The following is a 24213-nucleotide window of genomic DNA, read 5'->3' as shown; positions in this document are numbered from 1 at the left end:
TCTATTGAGCTGCTTCTGCTATTCAGGTCAAGTGTTAATGTTGATTTCCAAATTCACTTAAAATTCAGAGTTTGTCATGACCTTCAGGGGCTTCCCTGGTGGTTCAGATAATAAAGAATCTGCCTGCAATGCGGGAGACCCGGGTTCAATCCCTGGGTGGGAAAGATCTTTTGGAAAAGGGAATGGCAACCCACTCCAGCATTCTTGTCTGGAGAATCCCCATGGACAGAGGAACCTGGTGGGCTACAGTCCATTGGGTTGCAAAGAGTCCCACACCACTGAGCAACTAACACTTTGCTCAAGAAGCTGAGTGGGCGGGGGAGGGTGGGGGCTGAGCCAGACAGGATGCTCGGGGAATGCGCTGTCGGGGCGGGGGTGGTGGGCCAGGTGCCTCTGCTCACTGGCTTGGATGGTCCAGCGCAGGTGCCTCACAGTCAGGTCTGTTTTTCCCTTTTATTTTAGGCAAGCATCCTTCATGGATTCTCCTGATCAAGTCTCTTTAGAAAACTGCTTTTCGAGTTGACCGCTTCTCTGGGAAGATGAGCACTGAGGAGACTCATAAACCCGACAGTCGCCACTCAGCGGCTCCCAGCCCGTTTCCGAGCAGCCCCGCATAGACTTGGCCGCTGCCGGCGGGGTCATGGAGCCCTGCGGCTGGCCCCAGAGAAGCTTGATTCCTGACAGTGAGGGCTGCTTCTGCCAGAGGCCCAGCTGGTCTGGGTGCTGCCCCTGGAACCTCGCTGCCCAGCCTCTGAGTTCTTCCAGCATGGCATCTGCCCCAGACCTTGCTCATCAGCACCTGAGATCAAGTTCAGGTGGAAAGGGGTGGGTGAGGGGGCAGAGGGCACCCAGGAGACCAGAGCCCTTCCAACAAGGCCTGACCTCCCCCACCCCAAATTTCCCTGGCTGGTCTGACCGCCCTATTGCCTATCACCACTGTTTAGATGCCTTCCTTGTGCCCAGGTGAAGCTGGCTGAATAGTCATTCATTCCACAAATATTGATCCCATGACTGCTAAATTCCAGGCGCTGTTCTAGGCCCTGAGGACACACCAGCAAATGGGACAGGCTAGGCTCCTGTCCTCGGGAAACCCAACTGAGTTCATGCTGAAAGTGCTCTCAAGGGAGGGGATATACACATATAGTTATGACTGACTTGGGGCTTCCCTGGTGGCTCAGATGGTAAAGAACCTGCCTGCAGTGCAGGAACTGTGGGTTTGATTCCTTGGTGAAGGGAATGGCAACCCACTCCAGTATTCTTGTCTGGAGAATCCCCATGGACAGAGGAGCCTGGCGGTCTATAGTCCATGGGGTCTCAAAGAGTCTGACATGACTGAGCGACTAACACTTTCACTTTTCATGACTGACTTGCCTTGTTGTATGGCAGAAACCCACACAACATTGTACAGGATATATTCTCCAATTAAATAAATTTTATAAAAAAGAGCTCTCAAGTTTCCTTTCATTAAAATAATGCTTCTGAGACCACCCACAAAATTCAGTCTTCTGGACCTTATCTAAAATCTCAGAAATCAGAACCTCTGAGGAGTGGGGCCTTGAGAGATGTATTTTACCACACAAACCAACACATTTCTATATACTTTCTTTTTCTATTATTTGGGCACACTGGGTGGCTTGTGGGATCTTAGTTCCCCAACCAGGGATCAAAACTGGGTTCCCTGCAGCAGAAGCGCCAAGTTCTAACCACTGGATGACCAGAGAAGTCCCCCTTTTTTTTCCCCTAAGAAATTTCTATATATTTTAAAGTTTAAAATTGCTGTCATAGTATATGTGTACATGTGTATTTTGCTGAGAATAAAACTGTCTCAACAGATCACTTGGGAAAGGTAAATTCTTGATGAATTTGTATAAAACCCTGTAAGAACCATATAGGCAAGAACATCTATATATATAGTGACATGAATTTAACCTGAACAGCTGAAACATAATAAAAGACTTTTCCAGATTAAAAAAATATATATAATGCTGCTAACACTGGGTAAGCTCCCAGCTGGTTGTGAGTCTCTGGGATGGTCACACTTCAGGGCCTCAGATTCCTTAACTAACATGAGGGCATCAGATGGCCTATTTCCAGTGTTGCCTCTGGCTCCAAATTCCAGAAAGTATCTGAATTAGGACAGAGTGCTCAGTGCACTTGGACCTGGGAGGGAGACCGTCATTCATCCTGGCATACACTCTCCATTTCCCACCCCCCTCCCCACAAAAGCACAGAGCATGAGGATCAACAGAAACCCAGTCTTCCTGTCCGGGACCATCGTGGAGAACAAGGTCTGATGTCAACACAAACCATGACTAAGCGGCGCCCCAGTGCTCATTCTCCTCAATACTGCGGTTGTACCACCTTTCTGCTAATTGGGAACGTAAGCCAAGACGCAGCTGACTACATCCTGCTCTCGTCACACTGCCCACGGCCCCCACCTGCTGTGGCCCAGAGCCTACAAAGGCACAGATGCTGAAGGGCTCCCCCTTAGCAAAGTCCCTCTTTGTAAATCTCTCCCTCTTGGCAATAAGGAATGGAAGTTCCAGGCCCTAGGACTCTGGAGACTGGATACTCTGAAACTGCCCAATGCTACAGCTCTGCCTGGAAGCTGGCTGTCCCCGAATCAAACCCAGTGCATCTTGGGAGGACAGAAAGAGGGCATCTGACACGGTCGCCAGCACGGTGCTAGTGTCTTTAGGGTATTTTCCACGAGTAGCGGCAGAGCTTGCTGCCCCCACTTACTCTGGGTTCTGCACGGAGCCGCCCACGCAGTGGAACCTCTCGGGCACCGTCTTCCAGTCCTTGGCCATCTTCACCATGGCACCTGCGTCTAGGACTCCGTAGCCAAAGAGGTGATTAAACTCCAGGCCGACCCCATTCCTCCGCCACTGATGGACCTCGTCGTGAAGCTGGTTCCGCTTGGAGGTGAGCACAGTCAGATGCTGCATGTCTCTCCAGGTCAGACCCAGGCTGTGGACCGGAGGCAGAGAATTCAAGGACAAGGGCATGGGACAGGGGTGAAGAGAAGAAAAAAGGGACACAATGACTAAGATAGCACGTAGACCTCCAGTAAGATTTTGGAACATCTGTGAACCCCCAAGTCAAGGGAGGATTATCCATGCATTATTTATAATATAGGTATAGCTGTACGTCAGTTAAAAGTCTTGCCTTTCCTAATTAAATATATTTCAAATGCAAAAGCGGACACACACCGGGATGGCTAAAATGAAAAAGGCTGATAGTACCAAGTGTTGACAAAGATGAGGGACAACTGAGTATTTTGCAGATGAGAGTGTAAATTATTGCAAATACTTTGGAAAACAGTTTGACTCTATCTTTTAATGTTGCCCACATGCTTAAGCTGTGGCCCAGAAGTTCCATCTCTAGGTGTGTAGCCAACAGAAACATGTGTATATATTCACCAGATATACATGTACTGGAAATGTCCATAAGCCCAAACTATGAAGCCCCCAAATGCCCATCCACAGTAAAGCGAATAAGCCAAATGAGACATATTTATTGGACATGGAACACTGCACTGCAGTGAGAATGAACTATAGCTACTCAGAATAACGGGGATGAAGAGAATGCTGACCCAAAGAAGTCAGACACAGAGGAGAACAAACTATACGATTACAGTCACTTAAAGAAGAGAAAGAGGCGCAACAAATGTATGCTGTTGGAAGTCAGATTAATGGTGGGTCTTGCACAGCTGGTGTTTGGAAGGGACACAAGGGGCTTCTGGGTGCTAGCTGAGCTTTGTTTTTGGACCTGAGTGTTGGCTACTTGCAAGCATTCCATTTGGGAACATGGGCTGCCAGTTCTTCAAGAGCAGAGACAACAGCCACAATATCTGACAACAGCCACAACATCTGTCTCCCCAAGGCCTAGGATGGCCCTCCTTGGCACACTCGTCATTCAGCAAATAAACAAGTTGGCTTGTAGAAGTGTCTTTGGAAATTAGTGTCTACTGTTTCTCACTGTGTTTTTCAAGATGTCAGCCACGACCCATTTGTGGGCCAGAAGGTAGACTGACTGCATGGCCTGTGTATCTGGGTTGCGCACTAAAATCATTTGTGGGACATTTAAGACCAAACCGCTCCAGCCACATCTTAGACTAAGTAAATCAGAATTTCTGGGAGGGGGACCCAGGCTTGGGAAATTGTTAACACTTCTTGGGTCATTCCAGGAGACAGCTGAGGTTGAGTACCAGGTTCTTTATGAATGAAGCTGTCATGAGTGGAAGAGAACAAAAGAGAATGACAGTGTGACTGTAATATGGGGAAAGTGTATGTGTGTGTGTGTGTGTTATGTGTTGGGTTAGAATGCAAAATGTATTTCTCACTAAGAGTCATGGTCAACAATGTTGGAAAAACCTTGTACTACAGTTCTCCTCAGAATCAAATGATTCAAAGAACATCACTCATTTGATAAAATCTCATCATGGGCAGGTTTCATTGGTTCAAAGCTTTGAATCAGAGTCAGAAGACACTTGTGATTCATACACTCTTGAAATGTAGACTTTCAGGTTTTAAGGAGAACGTTTCAAGGAAAGTCAATGCTTATTTGAGAAATTTAAGAACATATTTATTTTGGACATATGGTCCCCTGGACACATGGACTAGGTGAACAGCGTGAAATTCCCTGATGTTGATTGTGGCTGAAAGCTCAGTGCTTTGGTGGAACAGGATTCTGAATTCATTTAACCCAAAAGTGTTGATAACCCCCAAAAGTGTTGATAACCCAAACGTGTTGATAAACTGCTAACTTCAGGGTAATCAGAGGGCTGGCTGGCAGGTGGAGTAGCTCTCACCTTTGCAAGAGGTTCTGCCACAATAATGTGCTATGCTTCCTGAGGGACCTCATTAGACCTTTCTGCATGGATTTACTCTCATGGGGCACATGAGAGAGAAAGAATGTGTTAGAACAAGGATGTTCTCATTTCTAAACTAAATCAGAGCAAGGCCCATACTCCAGTGTCAGAATTTGTGACACCGGTTGAACAACCATTTGCTTATGCCTGAAAAGTAACACTGAGTCCCTCCTATTTTTACATTCTGAGCAACTTCTGAATTGACAGAAGATGTGCATATATGCTAAGTTGCTTCAGTCGTGTCTGACTCTTTGTGACCCCAGACTCCTCTCCATGGGATTCTCCAGGCAAGAATACTGGAGTGGGTTGCCATGCCCTTCTACAGGGGATATTCCCAACCCAGGGATCAAACTCACGTCTCTTGTGTTTCCTGTATTGGCAGGCGGGCTCTTTATCACTAGCACCACCTGGAGGGCCTGACAGAAGACAGTGTGTTAGTGTTAGTAGTCTAGTTGTGTCCAACTCTTTGGGACCCCATGGACTGTAGCTTGTCAGGCTCCTCTGTCCACGGAATTCTCCAGGCAAGAATACTGGAATGGGCTGCTATTCCCTTCTTCAGGGGGATCTTCCTGACCCAGGATCAAACCCGGGTCTCCTGCATTGCAGGCAGATTATTTACTGTCTGAGCCACCAGGGAAGCCCCATTGTGTAAAACAGGGATCTCACAACCTGCTTCAAGCTTTAATCCTTCTATGGCAGCTCAAGGGTTGTAGGTGACACCTATTAACTAATACAAAATAAACGTACAGACCACCTGCAGTATGGAAGTCACTGTGTTCAGTGTTATAGGCAAGGAATAGGTCACGCTTTTAAATAGTTTATATAAGAGTTGGAAAAGTAAGACAGACCTAAGGAAAAGCACTGCACAGTGAAGTGATTCTATGAGCATCTGTTGAGTGTGTATCATGTCCAGGCTCTGCACTGGTTATGAGCAGGCTGTGGAAAGGTCTCAGAGCCTATAGTCTGGGGGGCAGATAGACAGACAGCTCAATATTTAAAAAGGGGGGAGCTGAGCTCCCTCCCTGTCATGCCGAGGGAGCCAACAATGGGGTCCCGGAGTTATCCCAAGGAGAGCATCTCACAGAACGTGGACCAGCTCTGGAACCATGTGGGAACCTGTGACAAACACGGATTCCTGGTCTCAACCTCAGGTCTCCGGCATTGGACCTCCTGGAGGCTGCGGGCCTGAGGATGCACACTTAGGACAGTGCCCAGGTGATGCTTCTGTACACGGGGTTTGAGAACACGGGTCTGAGATGGTGGTTCACAGCCTCGGCTGCACGTGTGGACAGCATGAACACAACGATGGCGTCAGACAGGACCCAGAATTGTTGCTTCCATGGACCTGTCCATACATCTGCCAAAGGCTTGAAGGATCCAGAGGTGGGAGAAGGCAAGCATTACTCAGGTGATAAACTCTAAAAAGCACAGGAGGTCAGGAGCCCCGAGTTTCAGGGAGGGAGAGCCAGGGACTGAGGCAGGAGAGAACCACATGTTAGAACATCAGAACTTTATCTGAGGAACAGATATGAAGGCAGAGGTGCTTGAGCTGATCTTCAGAAACATCACCCAGAGAAGGAATTAAGATGTGTGGGACTGCAAGGAAGTAATATTCAACAGCAGTATGGAGGAATCTCTCAGACATAATGTTGAACCAAAATGCTCATACTGATACTTAGGTGATTGTCTGTTTCCTGATTTGGGTGCTGCTTACATGGATGTGTAAGGCTTCCCTGGTGGCTCAGATGGTAAAGAATCCACCTGCAATACAGGACATATGGGTTTGATCCCTGGGTGGAGAAGATTCCCTGGAGAAGGAAATGGCTACCCACTCTAGTATTCTTGCCTGGAGAATCCCATGGACAGAGGAGCCTGGTGGGCTACAGTCCACTGGGTCTCAAAGAGTCAGACACGTCTGAGTGACTAACACCAATACTACATGGATGTGTTAACTTTATAAGAAGTCTTTGAGCTTTCCCTAACATGTGTGCACTTGTCTCTGTGTTTATTATACTTTGATGGGGCTTACATGACAAAATCATTCCTTGGAAGGTCACTTTTGGAAACACTGCCCCAGCCCAGAATGTGGGCTGCTTTACTATGGATGGTTCTCCTGGGCCATAAGTTTGCCTCCTTATGATCCCCTCAGAACCCCACAGTAAGTCTGGAGTCATGGAGAGAACCCCACATATGGGAAGACAGCTGCGTGTGTGTGTGTGCTAAGTCACTTCAGTTTTGTCCAACTCTTTGCGACCCTGTAGACTGCAGCCCTCCAGACTCCTCTATCCAAAGGATTCTCCAGGCAAGAATACTGGATTGGGTTGCTGTTACCTTCTCCAGGGGATCTTCCTGACCCCGGGATCGAACCTGCATCTCTTACATCTCCTGCATTGGCAGGCAGGTTCTTTACCAATAGTGCCACCTAACCCCCACTAGAGATATCCTGCAAAACTAATATTGGACTCCCTGGGAAATGTGAGCAATGATCTCTGGGGAATCAAGAAGGTATTTTCAAGCATTTGGCAGAAAAGCATTTTATGAGATTAAACAACAAGGTGATGACTGGTCAGGACAGAGGACTGGGTTCCCTTTGTCCCCTGGAGCCACAGAGATGGTCCTTCTCCCTCTTTCATGGTCCTGATGGGCAGATGTTTTAGACAGGATAATTTGTTTACTGAATTCAGGTTGTTTTGGAAAAGCTTTCCCTTTGGCCCTTTGAGCAGGAAACAGCCCTGACTGCTGCCACATATGTCCCCAAGGACTCCCACGTGCCTCGTCTGAACACAAAGAGAGGTGAGCTGCAGGAAGTGTTCACAAAGAGAGCCTTCTGGCCTCCTTCCTCTGGGCTCTCTCCCGGGGCTATTTCATGCTGATCAGAGGTTTTAACTCCTGGCTTTGTTGTTGTTCAATCGCTCAGCAGTTTCTGACTCTTTGCAACTCCATGGACTGCAGCACGTCAAGCTTCCCTATCCTTCACCATCTCCGGGAGTTTGCTCAAACTCTTGTCCATTGAGTCCGTGATTCCATCCAACCATCTCATTCTCTGTTGACCCCTTCTCCTCCTGCCTTCAATCTTTTCCAGCATCAGGATATTTTTCAATGAGTCAGCTCTTCACATCAGGTGGCCAAAGTATTGGAGCTTCAGCTTCATTCTTCCAATGAATATTAGAGCCCTTTTGCCCACTGAAAACTCTTGGGCTTTACCACCCCAGGAAGGGCTTATGCAGCCCCCTCCCTTGCCTTGATTTGGAATAAACTCTGAGGCAAGATTTACATTCCAGAACTCCTCCTGGAGTCAGGCTGAGGCCAGAACCTTTGGAAAAGCATCCTTGCTCAGATCCTTTTCCATCTCTAACCTACTTCCTCTCTTTCCCAATGGTCTCTGCTGGGAGCCCATTCTTAATGAATCGCACCAAACTCTAATCTCAGGGTTTCCAACCCGGGTGGCTGGTGTCCTGAGAAATCTGAGGACTGGCTTCCTAGATGGGTTTGAACCACCTACTACCTGGTATCGTTTCCCCCCCCCCCCCCCCCCCCCCCGTTTATGGCAAGAGAGTGCTCAGTTGATGACCACTGCTCCAAAATGAAGTATGCCTAAGCAGTGACTGCATTCTTTTCTGTAAGGAAAGCTGCAAGCATGGTAAAGAATGAGGAATAATTGTTGCAGAGCCCACAAATCTGTTGAAAGTTCCAGAAGCCTGCTCAAGCACTTTGATGGATCTAGGTGTCACTTTGTTGGCATATAGGATTCTTAGGTAGCTCAGTGGTAAAGAACTCTGCTGCCAATGCAGGAGACATAAGAGACGTGGGTTTGATCCCTAGGTTGGGAAGATCCCCTGGAGGAGGAGGGCATGGCAACTCACTCCAGTATTCTTGCCTGGAGAATCCCATGGACAGAGAAGACTAGTAGGCTAAGCTGTTGGCATATATGCCTGAGCAAGTGACTTTTTTGCTTGTCAGAATCCAGGGAGACTTTAAGGTGAGTTCTTTCCTCTTCGATTTAAGGGGAGACAAGAAACTCCTTATTCCCTGTCCTCTGTGAGACTCTGTGGCAGGACCAGCCTCCCTCTGCTTGTCTGCTCCCAATCAGAGTGAGCGAGACCAACTCAGACTTTAGGACCTGACAGGCCCTGAGAAGAAGAGTTTCATTTTTAGGAAATGCACATAATATGTAAGGTTTTTTTTGTCTTGGTACTTAATAGGAAGAGAGTGTCCGTTTCTTCTTTCTTAAATTTTCCACCTGAGTTTTGTTAACAGAATCAAAGTTTGGCTTGGCCCAAAGACAGAAGTCATCCCCAATCTGGGGCCCAATTTGTAAAAGGAGGATAACGATGCCTTTTTCTGCTTGAAGGCATAGGGGTTGGACTAGATAATCTTTTGAAGTCCTTTCCTATTCTAGGAATCAGCTCTTACCTCCTTTGCAAGTCAGAAAATGCACTGAATCGCTGGAGAGTCAAGTAGGCTGCCTGAAGATTGATGCTAGAAGCTCTGGTTGCCTAGCAACAGCTGACAGGGATGGGAACTCAACTTCCCTTCCCCAGGAGCCAGAATCCAACTTCTTACAAGTTTCTGGTTCTGTGTTCTCGGATAATTCCTTGCACAGTGGGCATGTGCGCTTACACCACATGGATGTTGCCTGAAGCCACAAATCATTGCTCAAACCAAAGGCAAGTCTCTGGTTTGCACTAAGACAGGGGAGCAGGTGGGCAGGGACCTCTGCTGGTGCTCAAATCCAAGGTGGGTCCAGCAGCAGTGATGTGTGGCTTCTCCGTGGGATGGTGAGAACAGAGAGGGTGGGGGTCTCTCACCGGTAGCTGGAAGGTAGTAGCAAAGCCCATTTCTTGGACTACATTGTGTGACTTTGCCCACATTGTCTCAGTATTAAAGTGAGTTCACCATATAAGTTAACAAATTTGGAGCAAGAGCATCTTGTTTCCATGACATGTTCTGAAAACCTTGCTAGATAACCAGCTTGGCAATGATCTTTCATTTACCTGATTGGGAGTATTATTAGAGTGAAACAGCCATGAAATCCACAGATAAAAGAAAATATCTCTGTGACCCCATGTGTGATTGGGTGTTGGACTCTTGTGCTCTCTAGGGATGTAGTTTTGTGGGGTGTGTGTGTGTGTGTGTGTGTGTGTGTATCATTAGCAACACCCAGCAGAGTTCATTGGCCCTGACTTTTTACTGACTCTCCCACCCACTTTTGCCTCCATGGACACTGGAGGTGTTGGGTTGGGAGACTTGTGTTAGTTCACCCTGAAGAGTTGGCCCTTGGTCCCAAGCTGGAAACATACTTAGCCTCTAAAGCCAGTGCGAACACTCCGGCTGCTTCGGGAGCAGCCGCGGATGTCCCAGAATGCCTCAGGGTGCAGTTGCCATATAAATCTGTGGTTGCCTGGAGGGGAAGAGAGTGAGGAATGAGTAAAGAAGCCCCATTGCTTTAAACTCAAAACAACACAGAGCAGAAGATCTTCTGTTTCTTTTACTTAAAGTCTGCCTTGTTCTGAAGATGATTTAGATGAAGGCAAGAATAAGCTTAGCACTCATGTATTTATTTTGCCACACATTTTTATCTGAGCTTCCTAGTAGCCTATGCAAAAAGGGAAACACAATCAGTTATAGTTACAGTGTCCATAAGATACAAGCAAGTCAACTGTTTAGAGAGTCAACTTTGCAGCTATTCTAATAAAGAGATATTTAAAGTGACAAGCCAATACCACCACCATACTCAATGCAATGGTGGGGTTTGTTAAAATGAGATTGGCTCAGAAAGCGCAGGGCCACTTCATCAACAAATTATTTTCCCTTCAGGAAAAAAGGGTGGCATTCCTAAAGAGGAAAAATGAAACAAGTTCAGCTAAAGTTTGCCTAGAGGGACAGCCATTAAAGAGAAAATGTTACGTTCTCTACATCTAAAACCCACCAAGAGATTCTGGAACACAGTGAACAAGACAACTGCTACATCAGTGATTACCCCAAGTGGGGAGGTTGATCAGCTGAGTTTTAAAGGATTTTACAGAGAAAGTCCTCATCTTCAATGTTTGTGAGAGACAGGGTTTTCATTAAGATTGTTTATAAACCATGAGAATACTCATTTATCTTGTTTGTCTGTAGGCTCCTTGAGTGGGTCTTTTATTTTGGGGGACAAAGCATCCGGGCAGTTTAAAGTCATCTCCTGGGGAAAGTGACTATATTCAAAGAGAATTCAGTGCTCCTCCCCAGCTGGAGTAGCGTCACAGACAGGGGTTGAGGACAGAGTGATACCACTGGAAGGCCCTTGGGGCAGGGAGGGGAGCTTCTGGGGGGTGTTTGGGAGAAGGCTTACAAGCAGAACAAGACTGGGGCCACACTTGCTCGTCCCTTTCTGCTCATACAGCTCAGAAGATGAGAAAATGAAGCCTCTTTCCACTTGGGAGGAGCTGACACACTTTCCATCCTCCCCAAGACTAAGGGGAGCTGAGCAGACTCATGGGAGAAATTAGGGGGGTTCATGGGGGAGCCAGGCTAAGGTCTGGGTCTCCTGCAGGGAAGGGACTTCTGCCAGCTCATGTGAGAGCTGGTCGGGTGGAGCCCAGGCAGGACCTTGGGACTGAAGGGCTAGCTGGTACTGATGACTGCATTCTTGTTCCTGCCTTTTTCCCAACCCTGGAGGAGGTGGTGGCCAGGCAGAATGTAGCCCAGCCTGACTACTGAGTCACCCACTAAATTCCTAGCTTGGAGGACCGAGAAAAGGCTGTATGCCTAGCGGACTTGGAAAATTCACTGTTAAACCTAGGGCCCAGGAAGGCAGAGTTGCTCAGAAGAGTGCAATAAATGTCTATGATTCTTAACCTTTTGGTTTTCTCAACTGAGGACCCGGTTTAAAATATTATGAAACACACTACTCTTCCTTTGCAAAAACACACATGTGCCCACTTTGGGGGAGGTCTAGGGACCGGGAAAAATCCATCCGTGGATGCCATTTCTAAATTACACTAATAAATGGATATGTTCTTGGCTCAGATGGGGTGCAGGTGTGATGCTCCAGTTCTTAATATTAGTCACCTTATAAGCAATATGCTGGGGCAACATCTTGGTAAACTAGAGTTCATCATTATTTGTAAGCCAGAACAATAAACAGGAAAATCTATGGACCATGAGTGGGAAGGAGGTCATGGCACTCTTGTTTTTCGTGAGGCCTCGACCTTGATAACAAACATCATCAGCCCAGAAGAGGGGTGCATCTCCCCTCGGAACAGGGGCTGACTCTTTGAAGGCAGGCCCTCCTTCCATGACGTCACCGTGTCTGCGTATGATGTCACTAATGTCCTCGCGCACCCCCGGCCCTCACTCACCACGCCGGCCTCGGGGTTCCGCTTGCGCCCATTACTGAAGGTGGAGGCCAGCGTGGAGGAGCAGCTCTCGTCGTAGAGCGCGGTCCTGCCGTCGTTGATGGCCGAGTTGATGGAGATGGTCCACATGCTCGATGCGTAGCCGTCGCAGTTGCAGTCATCGTAGCTGCCGCCGTCGCCCGAGGCCCACACGTAGATGCTGCCTTTGCCCCCGCGGCCCTGGGGGTGGGGGACAGAGAGGGATGTGCGGGCTGCAGCGGGGTCCGCCTGGCCTCTTAAGCAGTTGAACCTAAGGACTGGCTTGGTTTCTATCTGTCCTTGAAAACCACTGTCCTTCTGGACAGGCACCCTGAGAATTTTTCTTTTCAGGAAGGATTCAATATAAAGTCATCTCAATTTACATTTAATCTGGGAATAACAAGGTGGGAAGGACTGGAAGAATCTCCTTAAAACTGACAAATGGACTGCTTTTTAAACATTGATAATCCTCATGGTAAAAAGTCAAAGTATATGGAAAGGAAAATGAAAAAAACAAATCCCTCTGCATGTAATTCTTACATATTCTTTCAGGCATTTTTTAGCAAAAATGCAAATGAACCTGTAAATTTATACTTAGCTATGTAAGATGTAAAAGATATTTATATATAGCTTCCATTTTACAGGTATTATGTATATTTTACATGTTTACATATATATATAGATATTGTGAGTATTATAATACACACTTACAGATTTTATATATATATGTATATGATACCGATCTCTGGGTTGGGAAGATCCCCTGGAGGGCATGGCAATCCACTCCAGTATTCTTGCCTGGAGAATCCCATGGACAGAGGAGCCTGTAGGGCTACAGTCCATAGGGTCGCAAAGAGTCAGACAGTCTTAGCAACTGAGCACGCACACACGTCAGAGGAAAGGAGATGTCTGAATTACCTCCAAGGTCTCCTGCCTCCTGACAATGAGAAGTGACATTTTGATTGCTTCTAAGAGGACTTGGAGTTAATTAGCCTGTGACTGGCTGAGTCGATACATCAACAAAGATTGATTTAGCCACTGGCTGAGAAGTGTCCTCAGTGTCTTGGTAAATCTGTCCTGGAAAACTCCATCCAAGCAGGCAACTGCCCGCGGAAACCAAGACACAGAAGGAACCGTAGCATCCTTACAACTGAGAGGGTGCGAGAGGGTGCAGCCCTCTAAAGCAGGCTCAGATTTGGGCTCAGTGTCGAGGATGCTGCCCTTGGAAAGTGAAACAGACATGAATCAGCATCAGTGATTGAGGCTACCCACTGGGGAACCTTCCCCTGAACCAGCCCGCAGGTGGGCTGCTAGTGAGACAGGCAACCTTTGCTAAAAGGAAACCAATGCTAAAAGCATTCTCACCTTGATGTCAGGAGACTGGTTGTGACTCTAACCTGTCAGGTTTCTCTGTGTTCATGACCCCTTTATATTAGAGTTTGTAGCCCTGCCCACCAAGAGGAGGGGCCTGTTTCCCACCCTTGAGTCTGGATTGGCTTCCTGTCTTGCTTCAGCAAACAGGATGTGGTGGGCAGTGGTGCTGGGTCGATTCTAAGCATGAGTCTCAAGGAGCCCAACCCATGTCCGCTTTCCCTCAGAGACCATGGGAACCAACCTGAGTTAGCGTGTGGCTGATGACAGATAGTCTGGTCAGGTTCACTGCCACAGCTAACAGTGACCCCACGTGGGAGGCCACCCTAGACCAGGCGGTCTGTGGCTCACCCTCCAGCTGACCACAGATGCATGAGTGAGGCCACCTGAGATTCGCCAAGGATGGCCCAGGTTGGCAGAGCAACCCAGCTGGCCTGTAGACCCATGATCAGAGTTAAGTGGTTGTTACTCACCGAGTTTTGGGGAAGTGTGTTATCTGGCTTTGCTCCCTGATACACAGAGAGCAGTATCACCATGTTTCTGAAGAGTCAGCAGCAAACATTAGTTTTGTTTTGGACTGTAAGACTTAACCCACAGGAATATTTTGATTGCTAGGAATTTTACACTTCATTTTCCTAAGCTGTTTGTGTGTGTGTGTTTACGAGGGCGATAATAATTATATTCTTGCTTCTAATGATTGGGTATCAGTAGCAAATAGTCCCTGACTTCTGGGCAAGATGGGCCACTAAAGAGAAGACCCCAGTTCTGGGAGCAGTTGAGTGGGGAAGGGGCATCTATAAGAGGGCTGAGAGCTGACTGTGGGATGAGTCTGTTACTGGCACACCATACTGTCCTGTTAAAACAATACCCCAAGATCCAGTTCTGTCCCCCAGCTTCACTTGAACCACAGCTGGGATGAAACTGAAACAGAGCAACTGTGACTCACATTCAAATAATCAGTTGGAGGGTACAAGGGAGAAATTAGGATGATAATCACAGCATACACTTCTAGGGCACTTAGTGTGAAGCAGGGACCACTCTGAATACCTTACATCGTCATTCACTGCATCCTTACAGCCGTCCTGCGTGGCAGTACCGTTCGTACCAGCCACACGGAAGACAAAATACATAAGAAACACAACAAACAAACAAAAGAGCTAAGTAGGACTTTGAAATTCTGGGGAGGGATGCAGATGAAAATATGACCAGTGGAGAGAAAGATAGCATCACAGGGTTGTTGATTTTCCCCAAGTTAACTTACAAATTTAACTTGGTCCCTACAGATGCACTGTGTCGTTTGGGACTTAATCAGGCAGATTCTGCCATGCTGGGCAGTTCACTACAGGGAATTTTATCCAGGGAGTAAGTACTAGGCTCTTCCGTCCATGGGATTCTTCAGGCAAGAATATTGGAGTGGGTTGCCATTTCCTTCTCCAGGGGATCTTCCCAGCCCAGGGATTGAACCTGGGTCTCCCGCATTGCAGGCAGACGCTTTAAGCACTGAGCTACCAGGGAAGCCCCTACTTACTACTTACTAAACCCCAATTGGGGTGTGGGGGTCACCCAGAGATTAGGGAGGAGATGGTCTAGGAGCCTGCACTGCTCAGGGTGGGCTGCCTGCTGGGGTCTCCCGCCCTTACTCTGCAGCACGTGCTTGGAGCAGACTGGCTGTCTACCTGCCTCCATGTTTATCTGGTTTAGGCTGGAATTATCTTCTCTGCCTCTCCTACCCCTCTGCTCTTTTTTTTCCCCCTCATTTTTTAAGGGCAAGTGCATTTAGATGAAATTTAATATGTGGTGCAACTCCACTTTGAATTCTCTCTTTGTATTAGTCTTTGCAGGTTAGCAGGATTAATCTCTCTTAAAAGATTTCACTAAGTGAGAATTTGTCACCGAGGCACTATTGAGGGTATTTAACCACGGATGTTCTCAACCAGGGGTGATTTTGTATCCCAGGGGGGATTTGGCACAGTTGGAGGCATTTTGGTGCTCACTACCAGCATCTAGTGGGTGGAGACCAAGGATGCTAAACATTTAACGCAGAGGACAGCCCTCTGCCTCTCCCCCTGCCCCCACCAGCTACAACTAAGAATGAGGGGGACTAAGTGTCAATAGAGAAGAGGCTGAGTCTTTGCTCTAACCTATTGGCAAAGGCAGTGATTTTAAGAGCATAACCTAAAGCAGCCTTTCACAGATCCCAAGTTTCTTAAAAGTTCATATGGATTCTGTAGTGTGCTTTTGAGAGAGTAACAGGAAGGAAGGCTAAGGGTCTCCAACCAGAGGAAATAGGCTGCAAGTGTCAGACATTTTTTATCTCTCTTAAGCGGCAGGAGGAAACAAACTAGTAGTGTCAGATTTTTTTCCCTTCTCTATACAAAATTAAAAGGTTTCTCTTAAAATTCTTTGTTGCCATGATGACACCTGGTTCCACCTGAACTTAACTTTTCTCAAACCTTGAGCTAACTAATGGGTTTTAAAGATCTTCACGACCCAGATAATCACGATGGTGTGATCACTGACCTAGAGCCAGACATCCTGGAACGTGAAGTCAAGTGGGCCTTAGAAAGCGTCACTACGAACAAAGCTAGTGGCGGTGATGGAATTCCAGTTGAGCTATTTCAAATCCTGAAAGATGATGCTGTGAAAGTGCTGCACTCAATATGCCAGCAAATTTGGAAAACTCAGCAGTGGCCACAGGACTGGAAAAGGTCAGTTTTCATTCCAATCCCAAAGAAAGGCAATGCCAAAGAATGCTCAAACTACTGCACAATTGCACTCATCTCACAAGCTAGCAAAGTAATGCTCAGAATTCTCCAAGCCAGGCTTCAGCACTATGTGAACCATGAACTTCCAGATGTTCAAGCTGGTTTTAGAAAAGGCAGAGGAACCAGAGATCAAATTGCCAACATCTGCTGGATCATCGAAAAAGCAAGAGAGTTCCAGAAAAACATTTATTTCTGCTTTATTGACTATGCCAAAGCCTTTGACTGTGTGGATCATAATAAACTGTAGAAAATTCTGAAAGAGATGGGAATCCCAGACCACCTGATCTGCCTCTTGAGAAACCTATATGCAGGTCAGGAAGCAACAGTTAGAACTGGACAAGGAACAACAGACTGGTTCCAAATGGGAAAAGGAGTACGTCAAGGCTGTACATTGTCACCCTGCTTATTTAACTTACATGCAGAGTACATCATGAGAAACGCTGGGCTGGATGAAGCACAAGCTGGAATCAAGATTGCTGAGAGAAATACCAATAACCTCAGATATGCAGATGATACCACCCTTATGGCAGAAAGTGAAGAGGAACTAAAAAACCTCTTGATGAAAGTGAAAGTGGAGAGTGAAAAAGTTGGCTTAAAGCTCAACATTCAGAAAATGAAGATCATGGCATCTGGTCCCACCACTTCATGGGAAATAGATGGGGAAACAGTGTCAGACTTTATTTTTTTGGGCTCCAAAATCACTGCAGATGGTGATTGCAGCCATGAAATTAAAAGACGCTTACTCCTTGGAAAGAAAGTTATGATCAACTTAGACAGCATATTAAAAAGCAGAGACATTTCTTTGCCAACAAAGGTCCATCTAGTCAAGGCTATGGTTTTTCTAGTGGTCATGTATGGATGTGAGAGTTGGACTATAGAGAAAGCTGAGTGCAGAATTGATGCTTTTGAACTGTGGTGGTGGAGAAGACTCTTGAGAGTCCCTTGGACTGCAAGGAGATCCAACCAGTCCATCCTAAAGGAGATCAGCCCTGGGTGTTCATTGGAAGGACTGATGTTGAAGCTGAAACTCCAATACTTTGGCCACCTCATGTGAAGAGTTGACTCATTGGAAAAGACCCTGATGCTGGGAAAGATTGAGGGCAGGAGGAGAAGGGGACGACAGAGGATGAGATGGCTGGATGGCATCACCGACTCAATGGACATGGGTTTGAGTGAACTCCGGGAGTTGGTGATGGACAGGGAGGCCTGGCATGCTGTGGTTCATGGGGTTGCAAAGTGTCGGACACGACTGAGCAACTGAAGTGAACTGAACTGAATGAGCTATGTATTTACCCTAGACTCTGTCTTTCTTCAAGTTGGTTCCGCTTAAGACTCAGAACTGATAAGGGCTCGACAAACCAGTTTGTTTTACTCGTACATTGTTCTCCTAATCTATGTTAATGAAACTATATATCTACTTGGAACCTGCCTTTCTTTAAGAGTCATGTCAATAGGTTTATGGCCTGGGATGACTCACCTTGTGCCAATGTTATCTCAAAATGCATGTTGTGGGTGAAGGGCCTGGTTCCAGTCTCTGAGTTTTGAGACATTCTCTTTCTCTAATTAGCGGACTGCTATTAGCTATATAGAAAGTGAAAGTTGCTCAGTCATGTCCGACTGTTTGCGATCCCAAGGACTATATAGTCCATGGAAATTTCCAGGCCAGAATACTGGCGTGGACAGCCTTTCCGTTCTCCAGGGGATCTTCCCAACTGAGGGATCAAACCCAGGTCTCCAGCATCGCAGGCAGATTCTTTACCAGCTGAGCCACAAGGGAAGCCCAGTAGCTATAAAACATCTGGCTAAAGACTAGCAGGGGAATACTCTTTCTGCCCCCTTCTGATGTCTATGTCAGAAACTTTATCTCTTATACTTTAATAAAATTCTATTACACAAAAGCTCTGAGGGATCAAGCCTTGTCACTGGCCCCGGCTTGAATTCCCCTCCTCCAGAGGCTAAGAATCCCAGCGTCTTTCATGGCTCAGCAACAACCTTTCACTTTTAATATAAAAATATCCAATACAATATTGTAAAGTAATTAGCCTCCAATTAAAATAAATCATTTTTTAAAAAAAATAAAAAAAATAAAAATTTATTATTATAAAAAAAAATAATGGCACAAATTGCTTACCATTGGCTAATGTAAATTTCCAGCTCAAGGCTGGTACATTGGCTCAGTGTACTCTCAGCATATCACCTGTGCCAGGAGGTGGAAATCCTGCTCTGAGAAGCTTGAGGCTGAAGTGAGTTGGTCCCTTCATCCTACCCAATGCCTAGTGACCTGGAGGAATGACTACCCTCCCCCACGCCCCCCACCCCCGCCCCCACCCCCGCCAGGCCCTGACCCAGTGGTGGTATCTGCTTGCAGATACTGATGAAGCCAGCCTGATACAGTTTGCCTTTTCCCAGACACTTAATTACACTGATTTTTATTTTCCAGTCACCTTGACATCTTAATAGAACATAGATATACTTTAAAAAGTCATTGTATTTGTATTATGAAAATCATGTTCTTTGTAGAATGACTGGGATCTAGACTATGAAGAAGAAAATAAAAATCTTATGTAATCTTCCATGAATATAAAATCACTGGTAATATTTGGTGGATTCCTGCCAGTTATATATATATGCAAAGCATAAGAACAGGTTTAAGAATGAAAATGGGATCATAAAATCCATCTATCTCTGTGGCCCTGCTTAAAATGTATTTCTCACTTACCATTACATTAATATTTCCTCACATAATTAAATACTCTTCTATACCATAAGTTTTTATTCGTCTTCTTAGATAGCCATTCCATAGTTTATTTACTCTTTTTCTTAGATGTTCTTAGAAGGCTGTTTCTAGGTTTTAAAGTGCTGACATGAACATGATTCTATATATGTCTTTGTATTTCTATTTATTTCCTCAAGCAGAGTCTTTAAAATAGGGAATGTAGGGTGAAAAGGAACAAATGTTTGAAGGTTTTTGACCCATGGTGCCATATTATTGGTTTTATAAGGCTTAATAATAATCTATATTTTCACCAGTACTGCACAAGAACTCAGTATTCAGCTCATCTGGGTCAAGATTTAGAATCATTAAAAAAATAGTTTTGCCAACTGAGTGAACAAAAACAAAACTCACTGTTTTGAGGTTTTTGTGTTTTTTTTCCCACTATCAGTTGAGTTTTTCTTTCTCTATATTTGCTGCTCATTTGTATTCTTTATAAATACCTTAGCAAAGCACCATGTCTCCAAAGATATGTCCTATGCATATCTTTTCTTTCATATCTTTTTTTTATTGATTTGTTAGAGCTCTTCCTATATTAAAGAACTTAACCAAATTTTTGTCATCAAATATTGCATATGTCTTTATATACATATGTAGATATACTCTTTTCTTTTGTATTTTGCCTACATTTTGACTTGCAGAAAATGTTCCTTTTAATGACTTTAGTCTATTTTTTCACACCTATATTTAAATAACATAAAAAATGTATTGATTTACAAGTACTGCTTTTTTGTACTCACAGTTCATGGAAGAATTATATTCAAACTACTCATAAATACCTTTGACACTTGTGTGTTTCCTCACAAGATCACTGGTTACATCTTGGGTCACCGAGCAGATTTTCTGGGCACATTATTGTGCTTTTGAATTGATTGCCAAGTATTTCTAGCTGCCTGCTGTCTGGGCCCATGACAGCATCCCCTTGTGGTTGGATGGGATCCTGTAAGACATTCTGAACCATTTACTGGTCAATGCCAGACCCACAGAGCTCTTCCTTCCCTCTGCACAGTAAGCAGCAATGTTTCAGATGTCAGCTCTGACCTCCAGGAGACTGTGGTGAGCAAAGCCTTCTACTGACTGTGGTGGATGAGTCACTGATTGAGTAAAAATCTTTGTGCTTTCAAATCTCTGAACTTTTGGGGCTGTTTGTTATTGCAGGATGAGAGAGCCTCTCCTGACTGATACAGTTGGTCGTGTTCAGTTCCACTCAGTTTATATAGATGTAACATTAAAAAACATACAGCATTTAAAAAACTCTCTGGGGACTTCCCTGGCAATCCAGTGGTTAGGACTCTGTGCGTCCAATGTTGGGGGTGAGGGTTCCATCCCTGGTTGGGGAACTAGGATCCTGCATGCTGCACAAAAACACCTCCCCCCACCAAAAAAAAACCACTTTGTATAATGCAGTCTCTGAAAATTTTATCCTGAGCCATAAGTAGCCATTTGTATAATATTAGCACAGTTCCTATTCTCACTTTTCCCTAGATGTATATTCTAACTCTTGACAACTTAACCACCTACTGAATTGCTTTTTTTTTCTTTTTAGTGTGAATAAAAACCTTTTAATTTGAAAAACATTAAGCTTCACAAAAATTAGAGTACCTAGTATAATGAATCCCCATGTATCTATTGATCAGCTTTGACAATAACCAGACTTGCAGAAATTTTGAAAGGTTTTATGAGTAATATTTATTACTCTTTATTGGGGGTAAATATGTTCTCTTGTATGTTTAGAAAGTCCCTCTCTGGCACAATATCAGGGACTGAATTATATTTCCGTGTAGCTGTTCTATGTTTTCATTCTTTATTCCTTCCTTTCTGTACGTGGAGTGTTGGGAGTGTGGGGTGAAGTCACACAGTGCTTTAAATGAGGATGATGGATGAGTGGTCCCCTCCTGGGAGTGTGGTTAACTTCTGGAGAACAGCGGGGCCATATCTACAGGGAGAAGTGGTTGGTTCCAATTTATGTGGCTTCAAAATCAGCTGCTGAGACCAGGACTTGGGGGTGACCTCAGGAAGCACACGTGAGTACAAGATGGGAGTCGGGGAAGGAGTGGGAGAAAGGCCAACCAGGGCTGAGCTGATGAGGAGCACCCCCAGCCCCTGGAGACCCCTGAAAACCTTCCCCCATGATCTGGGCTGTGTGCACGGGGCCTGGGACCGCCCCCACAGTGCTAGCAGGTCCCAAGTACAAGCAGCACTGGGAGAGGCCAGCTGGTGATGGGTAGGAAGCCACACCCGGGCAGGTGCAGCCAGACCACCGGATCCCAGCATCTGCATGGTGCCCCATGGGTTCCTCGGAGCTCAGCAGGAGTGGGTGGGGTGTCTGAGTCCCAAGAAAGCCAAACGAGGATGGCACTGTAGCCTCTGCTTATATCCATCACTCGAGCCTGTGTTTCACTGCACCTGCGGTTGCCTTTAAATATGGCTTCTCCTGCTGTACATCCACCTTGGAGGTCAGGCTCCTATACCATCCTGTCTCTTTCTAACAAGATCCAGACACACTGTGACGAGCCTTTCTGATGTCATGGGGGCTGTCGAAGGCTGACATTCACATCAATCTGTGAAGCAGGTAGTTGGGTTTCTCCCTGGGTGCAGATAATCACCACCATCAAGAAGGCTTATTTAAGGGGAGTGGTAGCCGCCTTGGTTTGTCCAGAGCTGGAGAGTCCCCAGGAAGTGGGGCTCTCAGTGCTAAAATCCGGAAAGCGTTGAGCAACCAGGGTGATTGACCACTCCGCCTGAGGCTGGCTGGTACTTAGGAAAGGCCACTAGAAATCCACCAGCTTTTGCTCCTGTTTCTCCTTCTCAGAAATGAAAGGAGGGATTGTAACTGTGATAAGCATTCCACACAGCAGCAGCTGCCACTCAGTTGAAAACCTCTGTCTGAAACCTTCATTTCAGAGCCTTAATCAGAGCTTGGGGAGGAGTCCTGAGAGCTCCTTGGCACGAGGCGTCACTGTGGCCAGAGGCCCGGCACTTGCATCACCATGTCCACCCGCTGCTCTGATTAAATTTCAGCAGGGTCACCAGGCTTATCCTTGCTCATCCTGATTAATCACTGTCTCCCTGGGAAGCCTGCCCGCACCCCACCCCCGCTTCCTGGAGGGTGCCTTTCAAGCCAGGGTCTTGCAAGTGACCCCATGTACAATTCAGTTCCAAGATCTGGGACCTGTGTCCGTGCTCTTTGCAACCCTCCCTGCCATGCTCAGGAAATAAACAATCAATGCTTTGTCTCATCTGGGCCTCAGACATTTTCTGTTGCTTCATCTTTAAATATTCCTAAGGTGTTCCCTCTGATAGCAACCCTGAGGTGTGATTAATAAGAGGTTGGGGTATAGTCATCAGAGCCAAACATGGGCCAAGGTTGCCCTGGGTACATTTCCTTAAGATGTGAAAAGAAGTTCATGAGTCAGTTGTCATATTCAAGAGCCTCCAGTGGTCTCTGAATTCCTCTTCTGGTTGTCAGAGTGATGTCACATGCTGTGCTCTGTATCCACAGGCCTTTGTTCTCCATCAGTCTCTCTGCAAGGGCTACATCCTTTTCTAACCGACAAATGCATTACCTTGTTGGTCCTTTATCACCCAGAGAAAGATGACTCCAAGCTCAACTAGGCTTTGCCCAAGCTGCAGTCTGGAGATTGTGGTAGATGGTAGTGGTTGCCGCCCATATTCCTTCGACCTTATGGCTTTTGGTACACTGGGCGTCAGCAGATGTCAGTGCAGGCATGTCTTCGTGTAAGGGATTTCTCCCAAGAGGCTGAAGGCTGCCTTGCACACCTGCCTCTGGGCTGAAGGTGCCACTTGGGAACCTCCTCAACCACTGACTTTTCTGCCAGCTACCGTGCTGCTAGCTTTAGCGTGTGTTATGCAAAGTTTCCCAGTTCTCCCATGGGATTAAGCTCCAGTTAATCCAAGCTGAGTCCCAGCTTCAATGGTAGCTGACTGGAAGACAAATCCCTTATTGGCCCCTTTCTTCCCGGTTACACCTCCCCGCTCACTCCTGGTGTCCCATTCACCTCCCAAAGTAACCACTTGAACTCAGCTGTTGTCTCAGGGTCCGCGTCTGAGTTACCCTGAACTGAGAAGTCAGTTCCTGGCTATCATAATTCAGGGATCTCTGTCTGTCGCCTACTCTCATATGTAATGTGAAGAATGTCTTTACTGGAAATTCAGCACGTAGACTATAAAGAGGAAAGACGGGAAATAAAGGGGGAATGGCTTCCCTCTCTTCCTTCATGCCTGGTCCTTACTTCCTCCCTAAAGTGTTTACTGAGCAAATTTAGGAAACACTGACTTAAATCCCTAAGGAGCCACGTAGGTGATGTGCATGTGAGAAGAAGGTATCATATGATTGGGAGTGGTGTGGTTTGTGGCAAATGGTACATTCCTGAAAAGTTCTCTTATCCTCTGTTTCCTGTTTTTTAAAAAAACAATTTTTTTAATCTATTTATGCATTTGGCCACCCCATGCGGCCCACAGGATCTCAGTTCCCCAACCAGGGATTGAAGCCACGTCCACTGCAGACCCCCACCAAATCACCGGGTAAGTCCCTCTTCTTCTTGCTTTTTATCATTATGATATCGGTGAAGCAAACCTGTCTGCAAGATGCTAAAATTCAACGACAAGCATCAGAAGTGCTTTAGTGGAATAGGTAATTGTCTGACACCTTTGTTTAGGTCCAAGTGAAAGTCGCTCAGTCTTGTCCTACTCTTTGCAACCCCATGGACTATACAGTCCATTAAATTTTCCAGGCCAGAATACTGGAGTGGGTAGCCGTTCCCTTCTCCAGGGGATCTTCCCAAGCCAGGGATCGGACCCAGGTCTCCTGCATTGCAGGCAGATTCTTTACCAGCTGAGCCACCAGGGAATTTGTTTAGGTAGAGATCACTTTTCAGAGCGTGCTTTCCTTTAGACTGGACCAGATAGCTGAGTAAGCGGGAGGAAGGCTCTGCTCATGTGTAATAATACCCCGTTGCTCACACACATCTGTAAACTTGTCCGAAAGTATTTTTACCTTGAAACCAGGAAAGAGTCTTTCCCACAGTTTGAGGGAGATTCAAATGAGAAACTGTG

General features: G+C 46.1%; 1 protein-coding gene across 1 annotated transcript in view; it reads right to left on the bottom strand.

The window, feature by feature from the left end:
- PCSK2 (proprotein convertase subtilisin/kexin type 2) overlaps window positions 1-24213 on the bottom strand; it is a 239107-nt gene that overhangs the window by 2108 nt on the left and 212786 nt on the right. The window contains exons 9-11 of the mRNA XM_019973253.2: window positions 12214-12429; window positions 10174-10274; window positions 2743-2970 (exon numbers count right to left, since the gene is read on the bottom strand). Of these exons, the coding sequence (XP_019828812.1) occupies window positions 2743-2970; window positions 10174-10274; window positions 12214-12429 (545 nt within the window). The remainder of the gene's footprint in view (window positions 1-2742; window positions 2971-10173; window positions 10275-12213; window positions 12430-24213) is intronic.

Source organism: Bos indicus, chromosome 13 (assembly GCF_029378745.1).
Source record: "Bos indicus isolate NIAB-ARS_2022 breed Sahiwal x Tharparkar chromosome 13, NIAB-ARS_B.indTharparkar_mat_pri_1.0, whole genome shotgun sequence".
Classification (NCBI taxonomy): Eukaryota; Metazoa; Chordata; class Mammalia; order Artiodactyla; family Bovidae; genus Bos; species Bos indicus.
This window is presented reverse-complemented; position numbering and strand designations above follow the sequence as displayed.